The sequence below is a fragment of the Cottoperca gobio genome, chromosome 16, assembly GCF_900634415.1.
Source record: "Cottoperca gobio chromosome 16, fCotGob3.1, whole genome shotgun sequence".
NCBI lineage: Eukaryota > Metazoa > Chordata > Actinopteri > Perciformes > Bovichtidae > Cottoperca > Cottoperca gobio.
Window position 1 is genome coordinate 11,165,898 of NC_041370.1, and position 18,743 is coordinate 11,184,640.

At 40.0% G+C, this 18,743-nt stretch overlaps 1 protein-coding gene across 2 annotated transcripts; it reads left to right on the plus strand.

Annotated features, from left to right (window-relative positions):
* The first annotated feature begins 866 nt into the window (after window positions 1-866).
* ptpn3 (protein tyrosine phosphatase non-receptor type 3) lies at window positions 867-18,610 on the plus strand. 2 transcript variants are annotated; one of them, XM_029452365.1, is made up of 27 exons: window positions 867-1,000; window positions 1,633-1,698; window positions 2,204-2,345; window positions 3,289-3,405; window positions 3,566-3,608; window positions 3,788-3,869; window positions 4,017-4,058; window positions 4,150-4,202; window positions 4,493-4,610; window positions 4,776-4,863; window positions 5,589-5,677; window positions 5,760-5,823; window positions 6,285-6,487; window positions 6,579-6,704; window positions 6,829-6,999; window positions 7,835-7,931; window positions 8,021-8,098; window positions 8,214-8,270; window positions 9,075-9,231; window positions 9,354-9,526; window positions 9,774-9,864; window positions 10,036-10,097; window positions 10,231-10,377; window positions 11,103-11,231; window positions 13,121-13,266; window positions 13,380-13,515; window positions 16,416-18,610. In XM_029452365.1, exons 3-27 carry the CDS (start codon window positions 2,277-2,279, stop codon window positions 16,488-16,490), a joined length of 2,613 nt encoding a protein of 870 aa, XP_029308225.1. In that variant the 5' UTR covers window positions 867-1,000; window positions 1,633-1,698; window positions 2,204-2,276; the 3' UTR covers window positions 16,491-18,610. The 2 variants fall into 2 exon arrangements, with proteins under 2 accessions (XP_029308225.1, XP_029308226.1); XM_029452366.1 differs by having other exon boundaries at window positions 903-994.
* Window positions 18,611-18,743: the final 133 nt, after the last annotated feature.

The following is an 18,743-nucleotide window of genomic DNA, read 5'->3' on the forward strand; positions in this document are numbered from 1 at the left end:
TATTTTTGATAATGTCATTCTCAGGTTCCAGCTTCTCAAATTTGAGGATTTACTGGTTTCCCCAGTTTATTTTATATCTTTGGGATTTACACTGTTTCACCAGACAAGTAAAGCAATTTGATGACATCACCTTGGTCTGTCAGAACATGTTCGGAGTAATTAAATCAAATAATTGAATATAGTTGTTAGTTTCAGCTTTTCCTTTGGGTGATACTATCAAAGCAAGTGTAAACATTCCATGATAAAACTTATACTAATGATAATAATAAATGAAAGTATTGTACTTTTTACTCCAGTTTAATTATCTGACAACTTTAATAACTTTACTAATTAAGATTTGAACATACAAAACATATAAAATATGATGCTTTATTATTGATTTAACTACACAAAAGTATATACAAGTGCAGTTGAACAATTAGCTGGTCTTTAATTTATGATGTTTTAAGGGTGTACATAACAAAATAAATAATTTCCCTCACATTGTCATCTAAAGCAAATTAATGTGATGTTTTCTTCGCTGTTAAAAAGTTGTCTTAATTGCAGTCTGTTCCTAACATTTCCTTAACTGTTTTTGATTTGATTAATTTATTATAGTTTTATTTTGCTTTTCTTTTACAGTTTGTGCTTATATTTTTGCAAAAAATATGAAAGCTTAATGATGAAATATGTCTATGATTTTTTAAATACTCTCAATAAAAATTGTGTAAAAAAAAAACAAAACTACTGGGTCTGATTACCTTGTTTGTAATGTTTTGGTTTGTATTGCTCTGTGCAGTATTTCCTATACTTTGCGCGCGCGCCCCTTAGAACGCGCATTTCGAAGGGAGCGCGCGCGGTAAAGGGGCGGGGCCGCGCGGAGTCAGCGCAGCCAGGGATGAGAAACTTGTCCCGGATATTTACCTAACTATACCTGGGTCTTCCGACGCGCCCCGTCCCGAGGTTCTCACAGCGGACAGTCTGAGGAATACGATCCGTCTCTGAAGTTGGATAGGTACAGGTACACAAAACTTTGTTTGTCTTTTAAACTAACTCTTCCCAAAAAACAGTCACTTCGCCAAGTTGTAGTTATTTACGAGGACAGCCGTAGTTGAAGTAAAGTTAGCCAGGGAAGTGTTCCTCCTTTTGGGTGTAGCTGTAGAAAACTCAAGGGTGTCAACAGGTTCCTTGTCGGCGCTGTGGTTCAAAGTACAGCGAGGTCACAGCAGAGTTCATTATCGATTAACTGGGACAGTCGGACAACATAAATACAGATATACCCTGTTTATTCATTGGTATGTTTACGTTTGGTGAAGCAAGAGAGGCCATCAATGCGTTTTATATCCTACAAAGTACACTTTTTACTTGTAAAGTAAAGGCTATGGCAGAAAATATATGTAAAAAGCATCATAAAGTAAGAAAACTGTAGGTACACACCTCAACATATAAAACAATAGATGCAAGACACCCAGTGAAGTCATATCCACAAGCTCTTTTATGTAGCATTTACTTGTAAGTTCATTAGAGGCATGCCTGTGAGAGGGGTCATTATGGAAAACAAGTCACCAAACTGGGACTTGCAGCTCTCTTTTAATATATTCAGAATGTGTCACTGTGTTCAAACATTAACTCAAAAACTGTGTGTCCTTTCAGAATCAGTGTGAGACAGGCTGGCCTGGATCCATTAATCATTCACCTGGAAACCAAGACAGGACACATGTATGTACACACACATGAACACAGACAATATAGGTATTCTCAAAGTTGGATTAAGTTATTGGCTTTGTGCATGCATTAATATTGCATGTATGTGTGTGTTTGTGCTCATGCTGCGTGCTGCCAGCGGCTGGACTGAGATCGGTGGTAGTGTAGATGGGCGTGTTCAACTCTGAAAATATTTAACATTCTTATCATTCAGCTGCCTGCGAAAGGCGGAGAGGCTGAGGGAGAGCAGCAGGGAGAGGGAAGGGACATGTTCAGACCCAGGCCAAATAATAAGGAATTACAAGCACACACACACACACACACACACACACACACACTAAGAGAGTCACTCCTTCGCATTCACGCTGCATTACTCACTGCAGCCCGATGCTCCATCCAGCACATATATTACTCACCACACAATGTCATCGCGCTTTCATTGGAAGACAACAGTATGGAAACATCTGACACTGTTTTTGTGGTTGTTTGTGTTTGTGTGTGTGTGTGTGTGTGTTTCCAGGTCCCAACTCAGTGACAAGGTCAGGGCAGGGTGTTTGTCTTGAGAGGGAAGCAGAGTTACCGTGGTAACAGACATGCCAAAACTGGACCTGCTCTGCCTAGTTCAGCTGCTGGACGGCACGATCGAGACCTTCAGACTCAGCGTGCGTAACACACACACACACACACACACGCACACGCACACGCAAACGCACACACACACACACACACACTCCTTGTTGAGGAGATCATATGTTGCTGCTATCCATCTCTGTGCTGCACTAACGATCATAGCGTCAGTGCATGATACAGTGACCGACTACTCTTTCCTATTCCCATTGATCCACATCTCTTGTTTAACACCGTGACCTTGGTTTGAAGGACACGCTCTCTTCACACTTTAGGAGCCTTTGACATCATCCTCATAGCATGTCATACACAGCCTGACAGCAGCATACTCACACACGCTGACAAGCACACACACACACACACACACACATGCAGAATCACAAATATTGCTTTCTAGGACAGCAGCTGTGCAGCATCTTTATGTGAGCAGTGGGAGAGGTTTTTTCCAACATTAAACCCCCATTACTCTCTTTTTTACAGCTCCTGTGTTTCTTGTGTTTCTGTAAGAAGTTTTACAGATTTTCACTGAGAGATTAGAAGATTTTTGAGGGCCCTTTTTAAGCCGATCTTCACCCGGACATTGTGTCCACACACATCAAAATGTATTCATTTGTTTCTGCTGCAAGAACTTGCTGTTCGCCACAGTTTACAGTAAACATGGTCCTCTTGTGATGTGAATGTGCTTCCGGTAACAAAAAGTGTGGAGAAATTCAGATGCGTTATGAGTTATATCCCTCAGAGTGATTCATCGTTACTGCAGATGGAAATCTTATTTCCACCTGGATGTATGCATTTGTAATTGTTTTTGTCTGATTTGCAATCATTTTTCATATTTAAAATAACCCAGGAGAAACTCACAGATTTTTATCTACACATTAAACACTATTGTGACATATGGCATGGTATATTTACACGTACAAATAAGGAACCGGAAATGTTGGCTGATATCAATGTTTGTTTGTCGTTTCCATCTTTCAGAAGCAGGATGAAGGTGTGGTTCTGTTGGACCTAGTATGCGACCACCTGGGCCTGCAAGAGAGGCAGCTCTTCAGTCTGCAGATCAGAGAATCGAGCACAGCCAACACACACTCTCCTGTGAGCCCACTGTTCATCTGCTGCACATTGGGGCTGGGATTGTAATGTATTGCACTTGCTGATTGCTGTTTTTGACCATGATAACCACAGGGTATGCTTGCATAAATGGTTTTTTTTAGCCCCAGTTTGCCATTATACTTAATGAATTCCTTTCTCTCAGAGATGGCTGGAGCCTGAGAAGCCCTTGAAGAAGCAGATAAAAGGTATCCGGCTCGTTCAGAGAATTCACTGTTTTTACCTGGAAATACTTCTCTAGACTAGATGAATACATTCTAAAACCTTAGTTTTAAAATATATTTCAATACATTTATAGATAGGAGGTGTAGGAGAGAAGAGGATTGAGGTAAACTTGCGACTAAAGATATATGCCATTTCTCCGCAGGTCTTGCATCTCCCTTTTATCTGAACTTCAGAGTACGTTTCTTCATCTCTGATCCTAACTCTCTGCAGCATGAACAGACAAGGTTAGTAGGTCTGTTTTTGTAGCAGTCATATATCACTAGATATTGTTCTGGAGAAGTAGTTTGACTCAGAAAGGTCCTTTTTCGCTGGGATTATGGAGAAAAATGAATGCGTGGGTTGGTTAACTTCCTCTTGCCTCGTCCCTGCAGGCACCTGTACTTCCTCCAGATCAGGAGTGACATTAGAGGACGGTTAGTAACTCACAAACTCTACCACCCATCCCCCTCTGTGCACAGTTTGTGTTTATCTGGCACAATGTGTAATCTTGGAGTATGATTGCAGGTTGCAGTGTCCGCTGAGTGCAGCTGTAGTGTTGGCCTCTTACGCCATGCAGTGTAAGTCCTACATTTTCTGATTAATGACATAATAATAACTGAGTGAGTAATTAGTTGAGGATGCTCTCAATAAGCTCCAGCTCTCTTACAGTACCCCAGATAGAGCTGCTCAATATATTGTTTTTTTATCGTCATCGTGATGTTTTTTTTATTGATGCTGAAGAGTACACGTTAATATCGGTTAACAACGCTATCGCATATTTTCCTCGTATCGTGCAGCCCTACCCGACATGTCAGTGTGTGGATCTGGTTATGTGTGGATGCTCAGTGTCTCTTTCCATCACCTGCAGCGGAGATGGGGGATCACTGTCCGTCTAGACTCCCCGGTTACCTCTCCAAGTGCTACTTCATTCCTGAGCAGGATGAAGACTTCCTGTCTAAAGTGGAGGAACTGCATCCACAGCACAAGTAATTCAGACCGTTTCATTACATCATGTTACAACCAAGAATAACCAGTTTGTGGTGCTGTTGATTCCTAAGGTTGTGTCTGTCTGTGTCTGTGTCTGTGTGTGTGTGTGTGTGTGTGTGTGTGTGTGTGTGTGTGTGTGTGTGTGTGTGTGTGTGTGTTCCCAGGGGGCTGAAGCAAAGCGAAGCAGAGCTGTGTTTCCTCAACACAGCACGAACGCTGGAGTTGTATGGAGTGGAGTTGCATGCTGCCAGGGTAGAGTAATTCCCTCGTCTAAGGGAAAGTCTGGATGTTTTGAAATGGGGTTGTATGAGATACTTCTCCATTGTTAGTGTGCCCACAGTTTGGAGAAGCAGACAGGTGTTACGGCACAGAAGCAAAGCAATTTACTGCTGTGGAGGGGTGCAGCAGAAAAACATATTTTAGCCACCTAAAATAAAAAAAAGGCCCACATTAATAAAATGTATATCAGTTTAAATATACTTTATATTTAGAATATTTTCAACCCCTTGCCGTCAGACAGCCCTTTCCAACGGGGAACTGAAGCTGTTATCTATGCTCTCTTCAAAGCCACCAGACTTCATTGACAAACAGGAATTTTACCTCACAGAACACTTGCTGGTCTACAGCTGCCTCCATCAGTGAGTTAGTTTGTGTTATTTTGTGACTTTGGTTAATCCAAACTAACCATTTAAAACAAGTAAATATTCTAAATATAGCGTGCACTTAAATCGAAGGTGGCAAAAATATATCTTACTGCTGCCTCAGTCCACAGCCGACCGCACTGGGTGACGACCGCCATCGACTGTAATACACTAACTGAATGAGTACCTCATACAACCCCACTTCAAAACATCCAGATCCATCATCCATCCCATTAAACTTTAATGTAATACCTCATGTTCTAGTTTAACCTCCTCTGAATCCTCCTTATTTCTCAAATGTATGACGCGTCCTGTCATTCCCTCATCGTCTCTCAGGACACCAACGACGCCCCTCTGATGGTGGGTTTGGCCTCCAGTGGTGTTGCAATATTCTGTAATATGATTTGCTCCAGTTTCTTCCCTTGGTGAGTGATTATGACGCTAATTACATGTCTTGTTACTGTATTCTTTTCTTTTCTTTCAACCAATTGCATTCTTCACATGTAGGGTGAACATCATCAAGATTTCATTCAAGAGGAAACGCTTTCTTATACATCTGAAACGTAAACATGTGAGTCCCTCTACCGTGTATTTGTTCTCAATAGTTGTAAGATCTGCTCTGAACATGTTGTTACGTTTAATTGCTCTACACACTTGGCTTGTAAATCTATGGAAAGTTTGGAGTCAGCACAATTTTTTTTACTGCTTGTATTTTTAGCTGTTGATATAATTATAGTAAATATTAGGACGTGTGAATTTATGCTAAACACACATTTCTCAACACAATTTCACAAGCTTGGTCTACATACTGTAGATGTGAAAAGTGAACATTGATTGAATGATTAACCCTTTTGGCAGGTTTTCTTAGTGTGTTTATATGTCAATATATTTATATGACAAGTAATAAATCATTCATAAGGCAGTTTTTTATTTCCATCAACAAATGCAACCTGAGCAGCAAGTTGTGACCTTGAATATTGGAGTTGCAAAGATCTCCAACATTATAGAAAAACTAAACTCTGTATGTTGCAGGGGGAGACACAGGACTGTGAGGTGTCTCTGGTTCTGCCCTGTCCCAAGACCTGTAAGAACCTGTGGAGGTCCTGTGTGGATCATCACTCCTTCTTCAGCTCCAACCGGACTAACAAGACCCCAAAAAACAACAACAGCACAGTTCAGTCCTACAAAAAGCTGATAACACAACACCTGGGCTTCGGCAACAGTAAAACTGAGAGGTGAGCCTGCACCTGTACATGCAGCATATTCACATGTACATTCTCGTCATAAATACTGAAGATGTTCTTTCTTTTTCTTCCTAATTTGCAGCGGCCCAGTGTGCCTGCGTGTGGTGGGTGGGATGGTGTGGAACCCAGTCGTGCAGAGGTCGATTTCATCAGAGCACCTCGAGACCATGAGTCTGCCCTCTAGATCGCCCCCTAACACCCCCAACTGGTACGACCTGCAGGATCAACCATATTGAAATATCCAGCATGTCTTTTCTTTTCTTTTTTAACTATCATGTCATTTGATTAAAATATTCCACTCACCTGGTTCTGCTGGTTTGTCTCTCCGGCAGGCGAAGTCCTCGAGTTCGTCACGGTATCCGTAAGCCTCGCCCATCCTCGGTTGAACTGACCAATGACCTGAAAGACATGTCGGAGGGGGAGGATGTCTTCTACACATACAGGGCATCAGTGAGCAGCAGCAAGGACAGCGAGGGAGACGCTTCACCTCATCAGTTAGAAATGTGTGTCTGTCTACTTCTTAGGCACTCTCTCAAACTCTCTCAATTCAGTGGGCTTTGGTAGCATGATGGATTATAATCCATTATAATTACATTAATAATTATAATGAATTTTTAGATCGACATTAAAATTGGATTTAGTGCAATTTCTTTAAATGAAAGAGCTGCTATTTCAATTATACTAGCAATTAATCAAAATGTTATCGAAATCATAATATATCTAAGAGGCGCAATATGTGTTAAAGGCGAAATATGTGTCAAAATGATAAATTGTGTTGCAGAGATGTCCTGGACTACACATCTTATTAAACATCTTTGTTTGGTACAGATCCCCCAAAAAATCAAACCGTAATAATTTTAAGGAAAATGAGAATAATAATGTGAAAATGGTAATTCCATCGAATATCGCAAATCATATAGCAATATCAGTCAAAATAATCACAATTAGACGTTTTTGTCAAAATCATTCGGCCCTAAACACAGAATTAGGGAATGCTGTTGCCACAACATTGACGAAGATGCCAAACCACTTAAAACAACTTCCAGCTGTTGTCTGTTTAAGGCTTTTGCATGCACCAAACTACACATGTTAGCCTCGGCCAAAGAATTTATTCCAGAGAGTAGCAGCGCCAAAAAAAATTGCAATTAAATGATTCATTATTTTTATTAATAATTAGTCATGCACCCCTAACGTGTGTTGTCAAAGCATTTATGTTAACCATATAATTAAAAAATATATATGATATGAGAGTAGTCAGAATTGTATTATTATCACATCCAAAAGTCATCTGTTCATCTGAAAATCATTGTGAAGAAATCATTTTATTTCATCTTTTAGCCTTTCTGGCTCTCACAGCCACGGGAGAGATTTGTTGCAAATGGACGGCAGCCTAGGAGAGGAGGATGGTGAGCAGAGCTCACACCACTATGATAAGGTCCGTTATCTCATCATCAACTCCAAGTTTATTACTGTGTATCCATCCATGCGTCCATTAAATCTGAGTACTTGTGTGTGTGTGTGCAGGGTGTTCTTGGCGACGGTGACTTGATGCTTTTATGTATTGCCCCCGATCATGACGGCAAGTTTGGCTTCAATGTTAAAGTGGGTCTCTCTCTTACACTCACCACACAAGGCAATGTTTATGTTTGTATTTTTAATCTACGCACATTATTTTTGTGTTGTCACTCCTCCATTAAATTTCCTAACTTCTCCCTAGGGTGGGGTGGATCAGAAGATGCCTCTAGCCATATCCAACGTAAAAGCTGACTCTCCGGTAAGAGCGGACTCAGAAGTTACTTACACAAATTACTTACTCAATTGATATATATGTGTGTGTGTGTGTGTGTGTGTGTGTGTGTGTGTGTGTGTGTGTGTGTGTGTGTGTGTGTGTGTGTGTGTGTGTGTGTGTGTGAATTGTTTTTGTACTGTTGGAGTGACAAAACAAACGTTTTGAAGACGTCACCTTCGGCTTTAGGATATTGTGGACATTTTTCACATCATTTTCAGGCGATTAATTCATACAGATTAATTAATAATAAAACACAAAATCTAATAATGATATATCAGCCAATGTTAATTTAAAAAAGAAAGCAAAACCTAAACAAACTACAAGGGCTCTCGGACAGCGCAGACCTCCGCCGAGGCGAGGTGAAAAACAATGCGTGTATCCGCCCCGTGGTTCAGATCCGCTTGAAAATGTAATGGGCTTTTCCTTGGCCCGTGCTACACCCTTCCACCAAGTTACATGAAAATCGGGCCAGTAGTTTTTCCGTGATCCTGCTAAGGAACAGACCAACTAACCAAACCGTGAACTCTTAGATCCCTTAGATCCTTTTTTTAAACTGTTACCTTGATAAATCCTGAGCGAGGCAGCGCTCTCTGGTTGACAAACAATATAATTGTGACGCTGTTTCTAAAGTAACTCAAACCTAGTTTGTTATTTAGGTACTGCAATTTCTGTGTTACTTATTTTCTGACAAATACAATAATCCCGATAAATCAGCCGGCATAGACTGAAATATAGAATGACTTGTGGTTTGGAGATGTCGGCTTTTAACTGACTCTGTGTTGTTTGTAGGCCGGTCGATGTGAGCCCAAACTCCTGGAGGGAGACCTGGTGGTGCTCATCAACGGTCGAGACATTTCTGAACACACACATGATCAGGTTGTCATGTTCATAAAAGCCAGCAGAGAGTCACACTCCAGGGAGCTGGCCTTGCTCATCAGACGTAAAGGTGTGTGTGTGTGTGTGTAACAGAGACAGAACTGCTGAAGCAGCATGTGATACAAGTGTGCACGCTGTCTTTGATGTTTCTATGAATATTTATCTCAGCCTTGAACTGTCCTTGGATTCCAGGTCCTGGCCGGGTGGCGCCCCTGCTGCAGTTACCTCCCGCCCTCACACTCACCGTCCAATCACAGGGAGACAAGCCGTCCCCTAGCCCGTCGGAGCGGGTCACGACACTGGAGGAGTCGATGAGACAGCTGGAGAGAGGAATACAATCGGGCACACTCTGTTTTCATTTTGAGGTATTTATTATGCAGCTTTTTCAAGCAGGGCCAAAATATGTCTTATTTTAAGTTTGTCCCACTCATTTATTTTGCATCATAATGAGCCTGGGGAGCCTTGGGACGGATGTTGGCCCTAATGTTCACTTGGACTCCTGGAAATCTAAAACAAAGTCGCGTCACTTGGCTGGAATTTGTAGTTGTTGTTTGAATATGTTTCTCTGTGTTTTTACGCGCATGTGTGTGTTTGTATGCTTGTCATTTCTAGAATTTATACAGGAGGAAGCCTGGTCTGTCACTAAACTGTGCTCGGCTCCCTGAGAATATGGACAAGAATCGATATAAGGATGTTTTACCTTGTAAGTGCTGCTTACTTTGACTATCTGTATCTGTATGTGTATGTGCTACCTGTCTACCCGTGATCTGGAGCTCCCCACTATAGCATCTTATGAAACTTAATTGGTTGAGCCTGCGGTGCGTCGACAGCTCTGTTATGACGCTCACGCGCTGGTTTCCTGCTCTTCTTTCAGATGATGCTACCAGAGTGGTGCTCCAGGGCCAGGAGGACTACATTAACGCCAGCCACATCACGGTGCGCATCACTGATGTGAAATTGAGTGTCTTGTCCCTGTCTGACATTTAATGTAAACTCATCCTCTGCGTGGTGTGTGTGTGTGTGTGTGTGTGTGTCTGTGTATCTGTGTCTTTATTTGTCTGTCTCGTAGGTGGCGCCCCCAGAGTCTGCTGTATGTTTACGTTATATTGCTGCTCAGGGTCCATTGCCACAGACCTGCACTCACTTTTGGCAGACTGTTTGGGAGCAACAGACACACACCATCATCATGCTAACAACTCTGACAGAGAGGGGACGGGTATATATGCTTTTATACTGTAAACAGCCACATTTACACAGGAATGGAAATGATTCAACCGAAAGGGCTTGAAATTACACAACTCTGTATCAGAGATGCATTACCACAGTGATTACTGCATCACGTTTCGTGTTTTATTGGTACGTGATTACTGTAATCACACAGTTAGGCGTTGATGTTTGCACACAAAAATAATAAATTGGCACCGTTGTGAGTAATTGCAGGGTTTCACAGTGCAGACAATAGCTAAAAGTAAAGTGTGAGCAGGATGCCAATGAGAGATGAAGACACATCCACACGGAGACAAAGGCAGCGAGTTATCAAGGTCCTGTTGAATGAAGATGTCTCTGTCGCCGCTGTTGCTTGGTAACCAGATGCTTTCATTAACCGATCATTTTCATGATATTCGTCAAGTGCCCTAAGTTTCTCTCCGGTTGACAATCATGTACACACACACACACACACACACACACACACACACACACACACACACACACACACACACACACACACACACACACACACACACACACGATGATCATCCTGCTCCTGATGAATTGCTTTTGTTTCTCAGACTGTCGGGCGGAACATACGACGCTGTTGAATATGAGTTTGATTTCATGAGAGCAGAGCGCAGCTGATGTAGCAGCAGCAGCACATTGTATCCTGACTGATGACTCATGTATCATGTAATGTAATTTGTTGGTGATGTCATACACTTTCAGACTAAGTGCCACCAGTACTGGCCGCATCCGCCGGAAGTGAAGGACTACGGGCACATGCGGGTGAAGTGTCACTCCGAGGAGTGTAACCTGGCATATGTGACAAGGCAGTTCACTCTGACACACACACAGGTACAGTATCAAATAAAGCGGCAATCATTAGTTGATCAACGGAAAATTAATTGCCAACTATTTTGATAATCAAGTTTTTAAACAAAATCTCTTGTTTAAGCTTCTTAAATGTGAAAATGTGCTGCTTTTATCTCAACATTATAATAAATCCAATACTTTTGGGGTTTGTACTTTTGGTCAGACAAAACAAGGCCTTTTTAAAAAATATATTTTTACTTTTACCAAGTGGTACAGTACTGTATGATATATCCAGCGACATATTATGAACCCAAAATAAAACGAATAGTGATGATGAAAAAAGAACAACATACAATACTAAATAAATAAATAAAAAAGATGACAAAAGGGGAAAGAAATAGAAGGCTATTGGATATGTATTTGTAAAGGGAGAGATTTCAAGGGCAGAGAGCTGTATTAATATGGAACAGCGAGTAATTGGATTTTCTCTTTAATATGGTTAAGAATGGGACTCCATACTTTACTAAAAGTCTCTGAGAAGCCCCTTAATGAGTGTTTTATTTTGGCTAACTTAAGAACGTACAGTATGTCCTTGATCCAGGGATTAAAGGTAGGTGGGTGTGCATCTTTCCATTTTAGTAAGATTACAAAGGACGCGGGGGTCTGGAGCGACACCAAAGATGGCTATGAATGGGCACGGGTCTATAGTTTTGTATAGAGACCAACATTATTTAAGCTTACAAAACAAAAACCTTTCAGCTTGGGGACTCTGGGACATTATGATGTAATAATAATAATAATAGTCTAATATAGGCCAAACAATTAATCAAGAACATAGTCTGCAGATTAATTGATTATGAAAATAATTAGTTGCAGCCCTAGTAGCAAAGTTCACGCCTGCTTTCATATCTACAGGAACAATGAGCAAAGCATGACCACGGTCGCACAACACAGAGCTTTTCTGTTTGTATGTTTGCAGTGACATGTACCATGTTTGTGCCATATGTCACATAACAGAGCTCACACCGGCAGCTATCTGCAGCCAACGTACAGTCACCTCCGTGTGGGTGGCTTGGTCTGTATGTGTGCGTGGTTGGGCATGTGTTGTGGGATTGCTGGTCATTCTGGGAAGTTTATCTGTTCAAGTTTAAAACACTTTGTATGGAAAATAATCAGATTAAATTAGTTGTTTTTACACATTGACTTCTATTGTAAACAGGTAAATAAACAGACAATGCTCAAGGAGGCATGAAGTATGAAGGCACAAACATGCATGCACATACTGCTGTGTAGGCCCATCTGTTCCTCTGGCGGAGCGAGTTAATCCCTGCATGGAGTCACAGGCCACATGACCATTATAAACTCTAAATTCTCCTCCCCGCCTGTTTTCATCTTTCTGTGTCCCTCTTTACTTCCTAACCTCACTGCTCACGTGCAGGTTTGTTCTCCTCACCTGCTCAGTTTTTCCACCACACCCTTTTGTTAGTTTGAGCCCTCAGCACTGCAGAGTTAGTCTCATGTGGGGGATATAGGCATCTATATTTATGCTACTGCATCTACACACTCATACTTAGAAGCAGTGTAACCCTAAACAAATGTAAAGCTATGCTGAAATCTATTGAGTCCACTATATCTGTGTGCAAATCTTTTATCTGATCATTTCTAGAATTGTGATTCTGTAATTTTTTACTGTTGAAACTCTGTGTTGCTGCGACTATTGGCCAGGTCTCCTTGATAAAGAGATCCTAGATCTCAACGGGAGTAACCTGGCTACATGTAGGCTAAATAAATAAATAAAATATATCCTAAAGGTTACATGTTTATCATTTTATATACAGATTATGAAATACTTAAATCCGCTCTGATTATCGGCCTTTATTTTTCGTGTGTGTGTGTGTGTGTGTGTGTGTGTGTGTGTGTGTGTGTGTTAGCGGGGTGAGGAACGTTCAGTCACACACCTGCAGTATGTCGCGTGGCCCGACCACGGCGTACCTGATGACCCTTCAGACTTCCTGCTGTTCATCAGCTCGGTCCGGGAGAGGAGGAGAGGTGAAGAGCCACTAATGGTACACTGCAGGTAACACACACACACGCACACACACACAGAGTATGCTCTTAATTGAACACTACCGGCATGTACTGTACCCGCTCCTACTGTACACTTAATGCTGTGTTTGTTTTGAATTTCAGCGCTGGGATTGGACGGACAGGTGTTCTGATCACCATGGAAACGGCGCTGACTCAGTTAGATGAGGGTCGGCCGATTTTTCCGTTGGACATTGTCAATACAGTGAGAGATCAACGAGCCATGATGGTTCAGACCACGGTATGAAAAAACACAACGAGGATTTATGCCACAGTGACTCTCTTTAGTTAAATTCTTTATTTTTCTTTATTGCATTATGAAAACGCTTCACTGAATCTGAAGCCATCCTCAATATTCATGGTCTGTATTTTCTAAATATCTCAGAGTAGATTACAACTTTCCTTTTGAAACAATGTGTTTAGTATTTTGTTTTTTAAAGAGGAAAAAGTATTACATGATAAACTACAGAAACAAAAGACCAATAAATGACAAAAACACATAAAAAAAAAAAGAAACTTCTCAAACAAAACACAACAGCATAAAACAAACAAATGTACCTTTTTATAGTGGTCTGATCCAATATGCTAAAACATATTTTAGATGAAATACAGTGCAACAAGCCAATTGAATATCTCGCTCCACCACCCTACATGCATACACATAATAATAATAATAATAATAATAATAATAATAATAATAATAATAATAATAATAATAATAATAATAATAATAAGCTTTATGTGTATAGCACCTTTCATACAAGAATTGCAGCCCAAAGTGCTTCACATCAAAAACATAACAATTAGTACAAGGACAGAATAAGAGCATTTACAGTACAATAATCACAGTGTTGATGTAAATGAGTCTGAAGTACCATTATAAAAATAGCAGAATTAAAATAGTATAAAATAGCAGAATTAAAATAGTATAAAATAGCAGAATTAAAATAGTATAAAATAGCAAAATTAAAATAATATAATATAGCAGAATTAAAATGGTATAAAATAGCAGAATTAAAATAATATAATATAGCAGAATTAAAATGGTATAAAATAGCAGAATTAAAATAATATAATATAGCAGAATTAAAATGGTATAGAAATAGCTGAATTAAAATAGCAGATAAAATAGCAGCCTTTACACATTCTTTGACATTTTCATAATCCCTTTGTCTGTACTTTCATCTATATTTGTCTTTGCAAATTAGAGAATTAGAGAAGATAGAGAATCATAGCAAATTAGAGTTCCTCCTTATTAGCCAGGATTTCACACGCATTACTCTCAACTGTACAACAGAATCCAAAAATGGTCCCCAAACCTTTTCAGAAGTGTCTTGTTTACCTGTAACCATATGCCATTGGCCATTACCAGGCCTGTTCACGCTTTTACAGGTGAGAGATATCAGGCATTTTGCTTGCAATAAGCACACATGAGTGTTTGTGTTTGTCTTTATATGAGGATTGTTTGGTAGATTACAAGATTTTAATTATCACAAGTTCCAACTGATTTGTCTACATGTACAACTTGCACCTTGTCTGTCAGGTAAGAAGGCTTGACAAAGGGGGAATGTAACCTCAGAGAACATCAGTATATGTTGAGAAGTGCTTATCAAAATGGCCAATTAACAGAAGAGTGCATGGCAAGATCATGTGGAAGGTTTGAGGTGAAACTTGTCCCTTTTTCTTTCAAAATGACATTTTTGGCCCACATCTTAGCCAAATGCTTTCTCTTGGCTCAATACTTGGCTATTCAAATGCATGTAGCAATTAAAAAAAATAAAATTCTGGTTTATATATTGCATTAGGCGCACTGCAATTAGTTTGAAATGTCAGACATTTTGGTGTAATGGAGTTGAAGCTTCATGGAAGGTTGAACATTTTCTTAATTTACCATATAAAGAAATTCAGGAATCTTCCTAAGGGAGAGGAGACTTCACTTCCCTGTGCCCAGAATTACTTTTCAAATGGCTAACGTCCCACTTCTTGACTCTGGGGTGTCTCATCATCTTTAACCTTCATTAATACACAGACATGTGGCTGCCACAGTTTTACGCCGATGAACTGGAGCATGCAAGCTGAGGTTGGAAGCCGTGCTCTTTGGCACCTCAGCGGTGTTTGTCGAGGGAGAGGAAAGTGTTACTCATTGCTTTGATGGAAGGTAGTGCTCTGAATATGGCAGTCCTCCAGCCTGCTTCTAGGCCACTGCTGCTACCAATATTACCCTTATTTTGAAAGGAGATCTAGTCCCTGAGGCTTCTTCTCTCTTATGTTTTTGTGCTGATGGAACAGTTCCTCAGGTTTCCCCTCGTATGTTTGTGTCTCTCACAGTTATAGAAAACATGCACAGTCAGAGGACAAACCTTCATGCCAAGAAGCCATATGTTGAGGGATAACACTGGCATTATTCTATGTTTTTCTCTTGTCAACAAATTCCATGAAAATACAAAAACATATGTGTTTGTCTCTCAATACCTTCTAGCTTCATTAGTATGTATGTGAGACTGCTGAACATTTTATTTTTAGTAATTCTACCAGCATGGTTGGTTGGTCCACCACTTTGATTCAGATTTAAATATTTTACAACTATTCAGTCATTAATAATGACATTTTATTTCGACACCTGTGCCAATAAGCGGTAATTGCAAGTGTTATTTTTGGATCTCATTTCCCAGAGATTGCCGCTTGTGATTTTTGGTCGTGTCACGATAGTAACTTTTGATTTGCGAAACTTTATATGTTTATGAAAAAATCTGCAAAATGAATGACATTGCCATCAACTTCAGCTGTGCTTTGTGGTGAATGCTATTAGTAAATGTACTCTGAACGCTAACAAGCTAAACTAAGATGTTCAACATGGTAAACAACATTATACCTGCTAAATATCAGCTTGTTAGCTTTAAGTACAGCCTCACAGTGCCTCGTGTCTGTTGTTGCATTTTGGGGACTATTTTCAGCTGCGTATTAATACGTATTTGGTATTTGACAGGGGAGCGCCATGACAGAAGAATAAGGCTTTTGTTTTCTCAAACATCACGTGTTCGTAGGATCAGTTCATTGTTGATTTGTTCTTTTAAAGTAATCAGTACTACCAGTTCAGTGTTGTGTAACAGCTGGTAACTCTTTGTATGTTTTGTGTTTCAGTGTCAGTTCCAGTTTGTGTGTGAGGCCATTCTGCGAGTCTACAAAGAGAAACAGGAGGAGTCTTCAGCACCGTAGCCCAAATCAGCAACAGGACCAGAACAGACACACTTACCGTTTCAGCCTCATCTCATTGCAGGCGACAGCCACCGAGGGATTTACAGCGCTATAGCAGATTAACCTCTGTCACCGCCTGACTGGTACACGGACTGTATAATGAGAGTATAACCAGCTTCAGAGCACAGCTGTCTGTGATCTGTGTAGCCTAGATTCAATGTGAGAGTATGAATCTTACACCTAGTCAGCCTTAGTGTTTGCTTATTAAGCTTGTAGAGGCTGCGGTCTCCATAGAGACTGATGTAATACTGATGTGAGCTGCTAATTTCTGTCCAATAGGCCACTCAGGAATGCTGCCTCTACTTATTAAGCTATGTGTGCCTAAGACTGAAACCTCCCAGTCGATGGATCGAACAGGGCGGCAGAGGCAGACCAGGATCGTTATAATCTGTAGTTTATCTGTGTGTCCAAAGACGAAGAACAAGGCAGGCTTTAGATCACTACAGAAGATACTGTAAGGTCATGGTGGTGCAGCACCGCATGCCGTCCGCCAGAGGAGCACCAAAACCCCACTCTTCAACACTCTTAAATTATTAGCACACTAAATAAACTCTGATTTATACTCATGTGTCTGCTTTGTAATTTCCTCTGATAGTGAACATCATAAATTAGATCATTAAATAGGGATAAGTCACTTTCTGTTGAGATTCTTTAATGTTACAATCTTAGGCCCTGTTACCTCTGGACAAAAACCCCACTAACATCTGGCTTTTGGAAACAGCGTTTATTCCTTGGAAAGATAACTCTGCAGTTGTCGTTTATCGGCAGTGATGGAAAGATGACAGGGTGGACACGCTCATTTTCAACCCTTTTTCTGATGTGACGAAAAATCACCAACTCAGGCTTTTATGAGCTTCAAAGAAAGACTAAGTAAAAAATATAAAACGTAAATACATTAATCCACCGTAGCATTGAGCCGCTTTCTGCCGGGTTTCCCGTGTTTAAAAAAACCTGCGTATATGCGCTCATTTTGGTGGGACAAGGGTATACGGTCTCCTTTTCTATTCCGGGAATGTCGCCACAGTCACCCAGTTTATAATACTGCAAATGTAAGGGCTTTCATCAGCGATAGGCTCAATAACCTCTGTGTTACCTCATCTGGTGAGAGATAGTGACTTAACAGACATTTATTTAAATTAAAATCCTATAGATAATTACTTAAAGGCTATGGGGTGTCTTTTTATACTCGCCTTTTTCACTCTTCCCTGCAGAATGAAGCTGCTGAAGTAAAAATAATAGTTTGCTTAACCTTCAGCTGAATGCCTCTGAAGCTGGCATCCTACCGGTGAATGTATCTCAGCAATACAAATCAGCACAAACTGACAAATATTGTTTAAAAAAAAAAGACGACACTATAACAAAATGTCTAATGGCTGTGAGGATTTCAATATCTGCAGGTTTATGATGTTCTTTTATGATGTTGTATAATTCATGTTATTTGTGAACTCCTTATTCTGTAGTTCTTTTTTCATACAGTATAATGCAGGCATGAAGAGCTGGTATGATATTTACAAAGTACCCACTAATACCACTAAAATATGTTGGAGAATGATACAGAATACCATGATTTCACTTGTAAAATATATGAATCATGTCCAGAACCAACAGACTGATGCACAAAAACCTCTTTCTTTTGTAAATGCATTTTTAAAAGGATAAGGTGGAAGCACACTGATGAAATTGATTTCTATGGGAGAGTGATGCTTGTGTACTTTCTCCCAGAATTGAATAGTTCTTTTCTCTTTATTTCTTAGAAAGAAACCTTTTTTATTTTCTGTGTTTGAATCATAGGTTTGAATGTCGTGGGAATGGGAAGTTATATGTTTAGGAATATGCTGTATTTTTCAGATTTACAAGCACAGAATTTGACTATTTTAACCCAATAAATTGTATAAACAACTGTGCAGTGTGGAGAGCACTTTTAAGATCTTCAGGATGGCAAATATTTTACAGAAAATATAATTGAATAGATAACTAAATGAATATTTACAGTAAAGTGTATATATAATTATTAAATAATACATTATTACATAATTGTGTGTTTCTTCCGCGCTTTTAATGTTTTTTTGGAAAGCACTTTGAATGGCTATGTTGTTGAAATGTTCTTTATAAATAAACTTGCCTTGCAGCCCTGACAATTAAAGTGACATAAATCATCATCATTATGTTGCGGACCTCAAGGAAACCTTTTGACGACCCTTGAGGCACCTTGGA

Excerpts from the sequence above, each read along its gene's own strand:
- ptpn3 (XM_029452365.1), top strand. The coding sequence starts at position 2,277 with ATGCCAAAACTGGACCTGCTCTGCCTAGTTCAGCTGCTGGACGGCACG. Across the intron at positions 3,609-3,787 it reads CTTGAAGAAGCAGATAAAAG|GTCTTGCATCTCCCTTTTAT; the intron begins GTATCCGGCTCG and ends ATTTCTCCGCAG. Across the intron at positions 3,870-4,016 it reads CTGCAGCATGAACAGACAAG|GCACCTGTACTTCCTCCAGA; the intron begins GTTAGTAGGTCT and ends TCGTCCCTGCAG.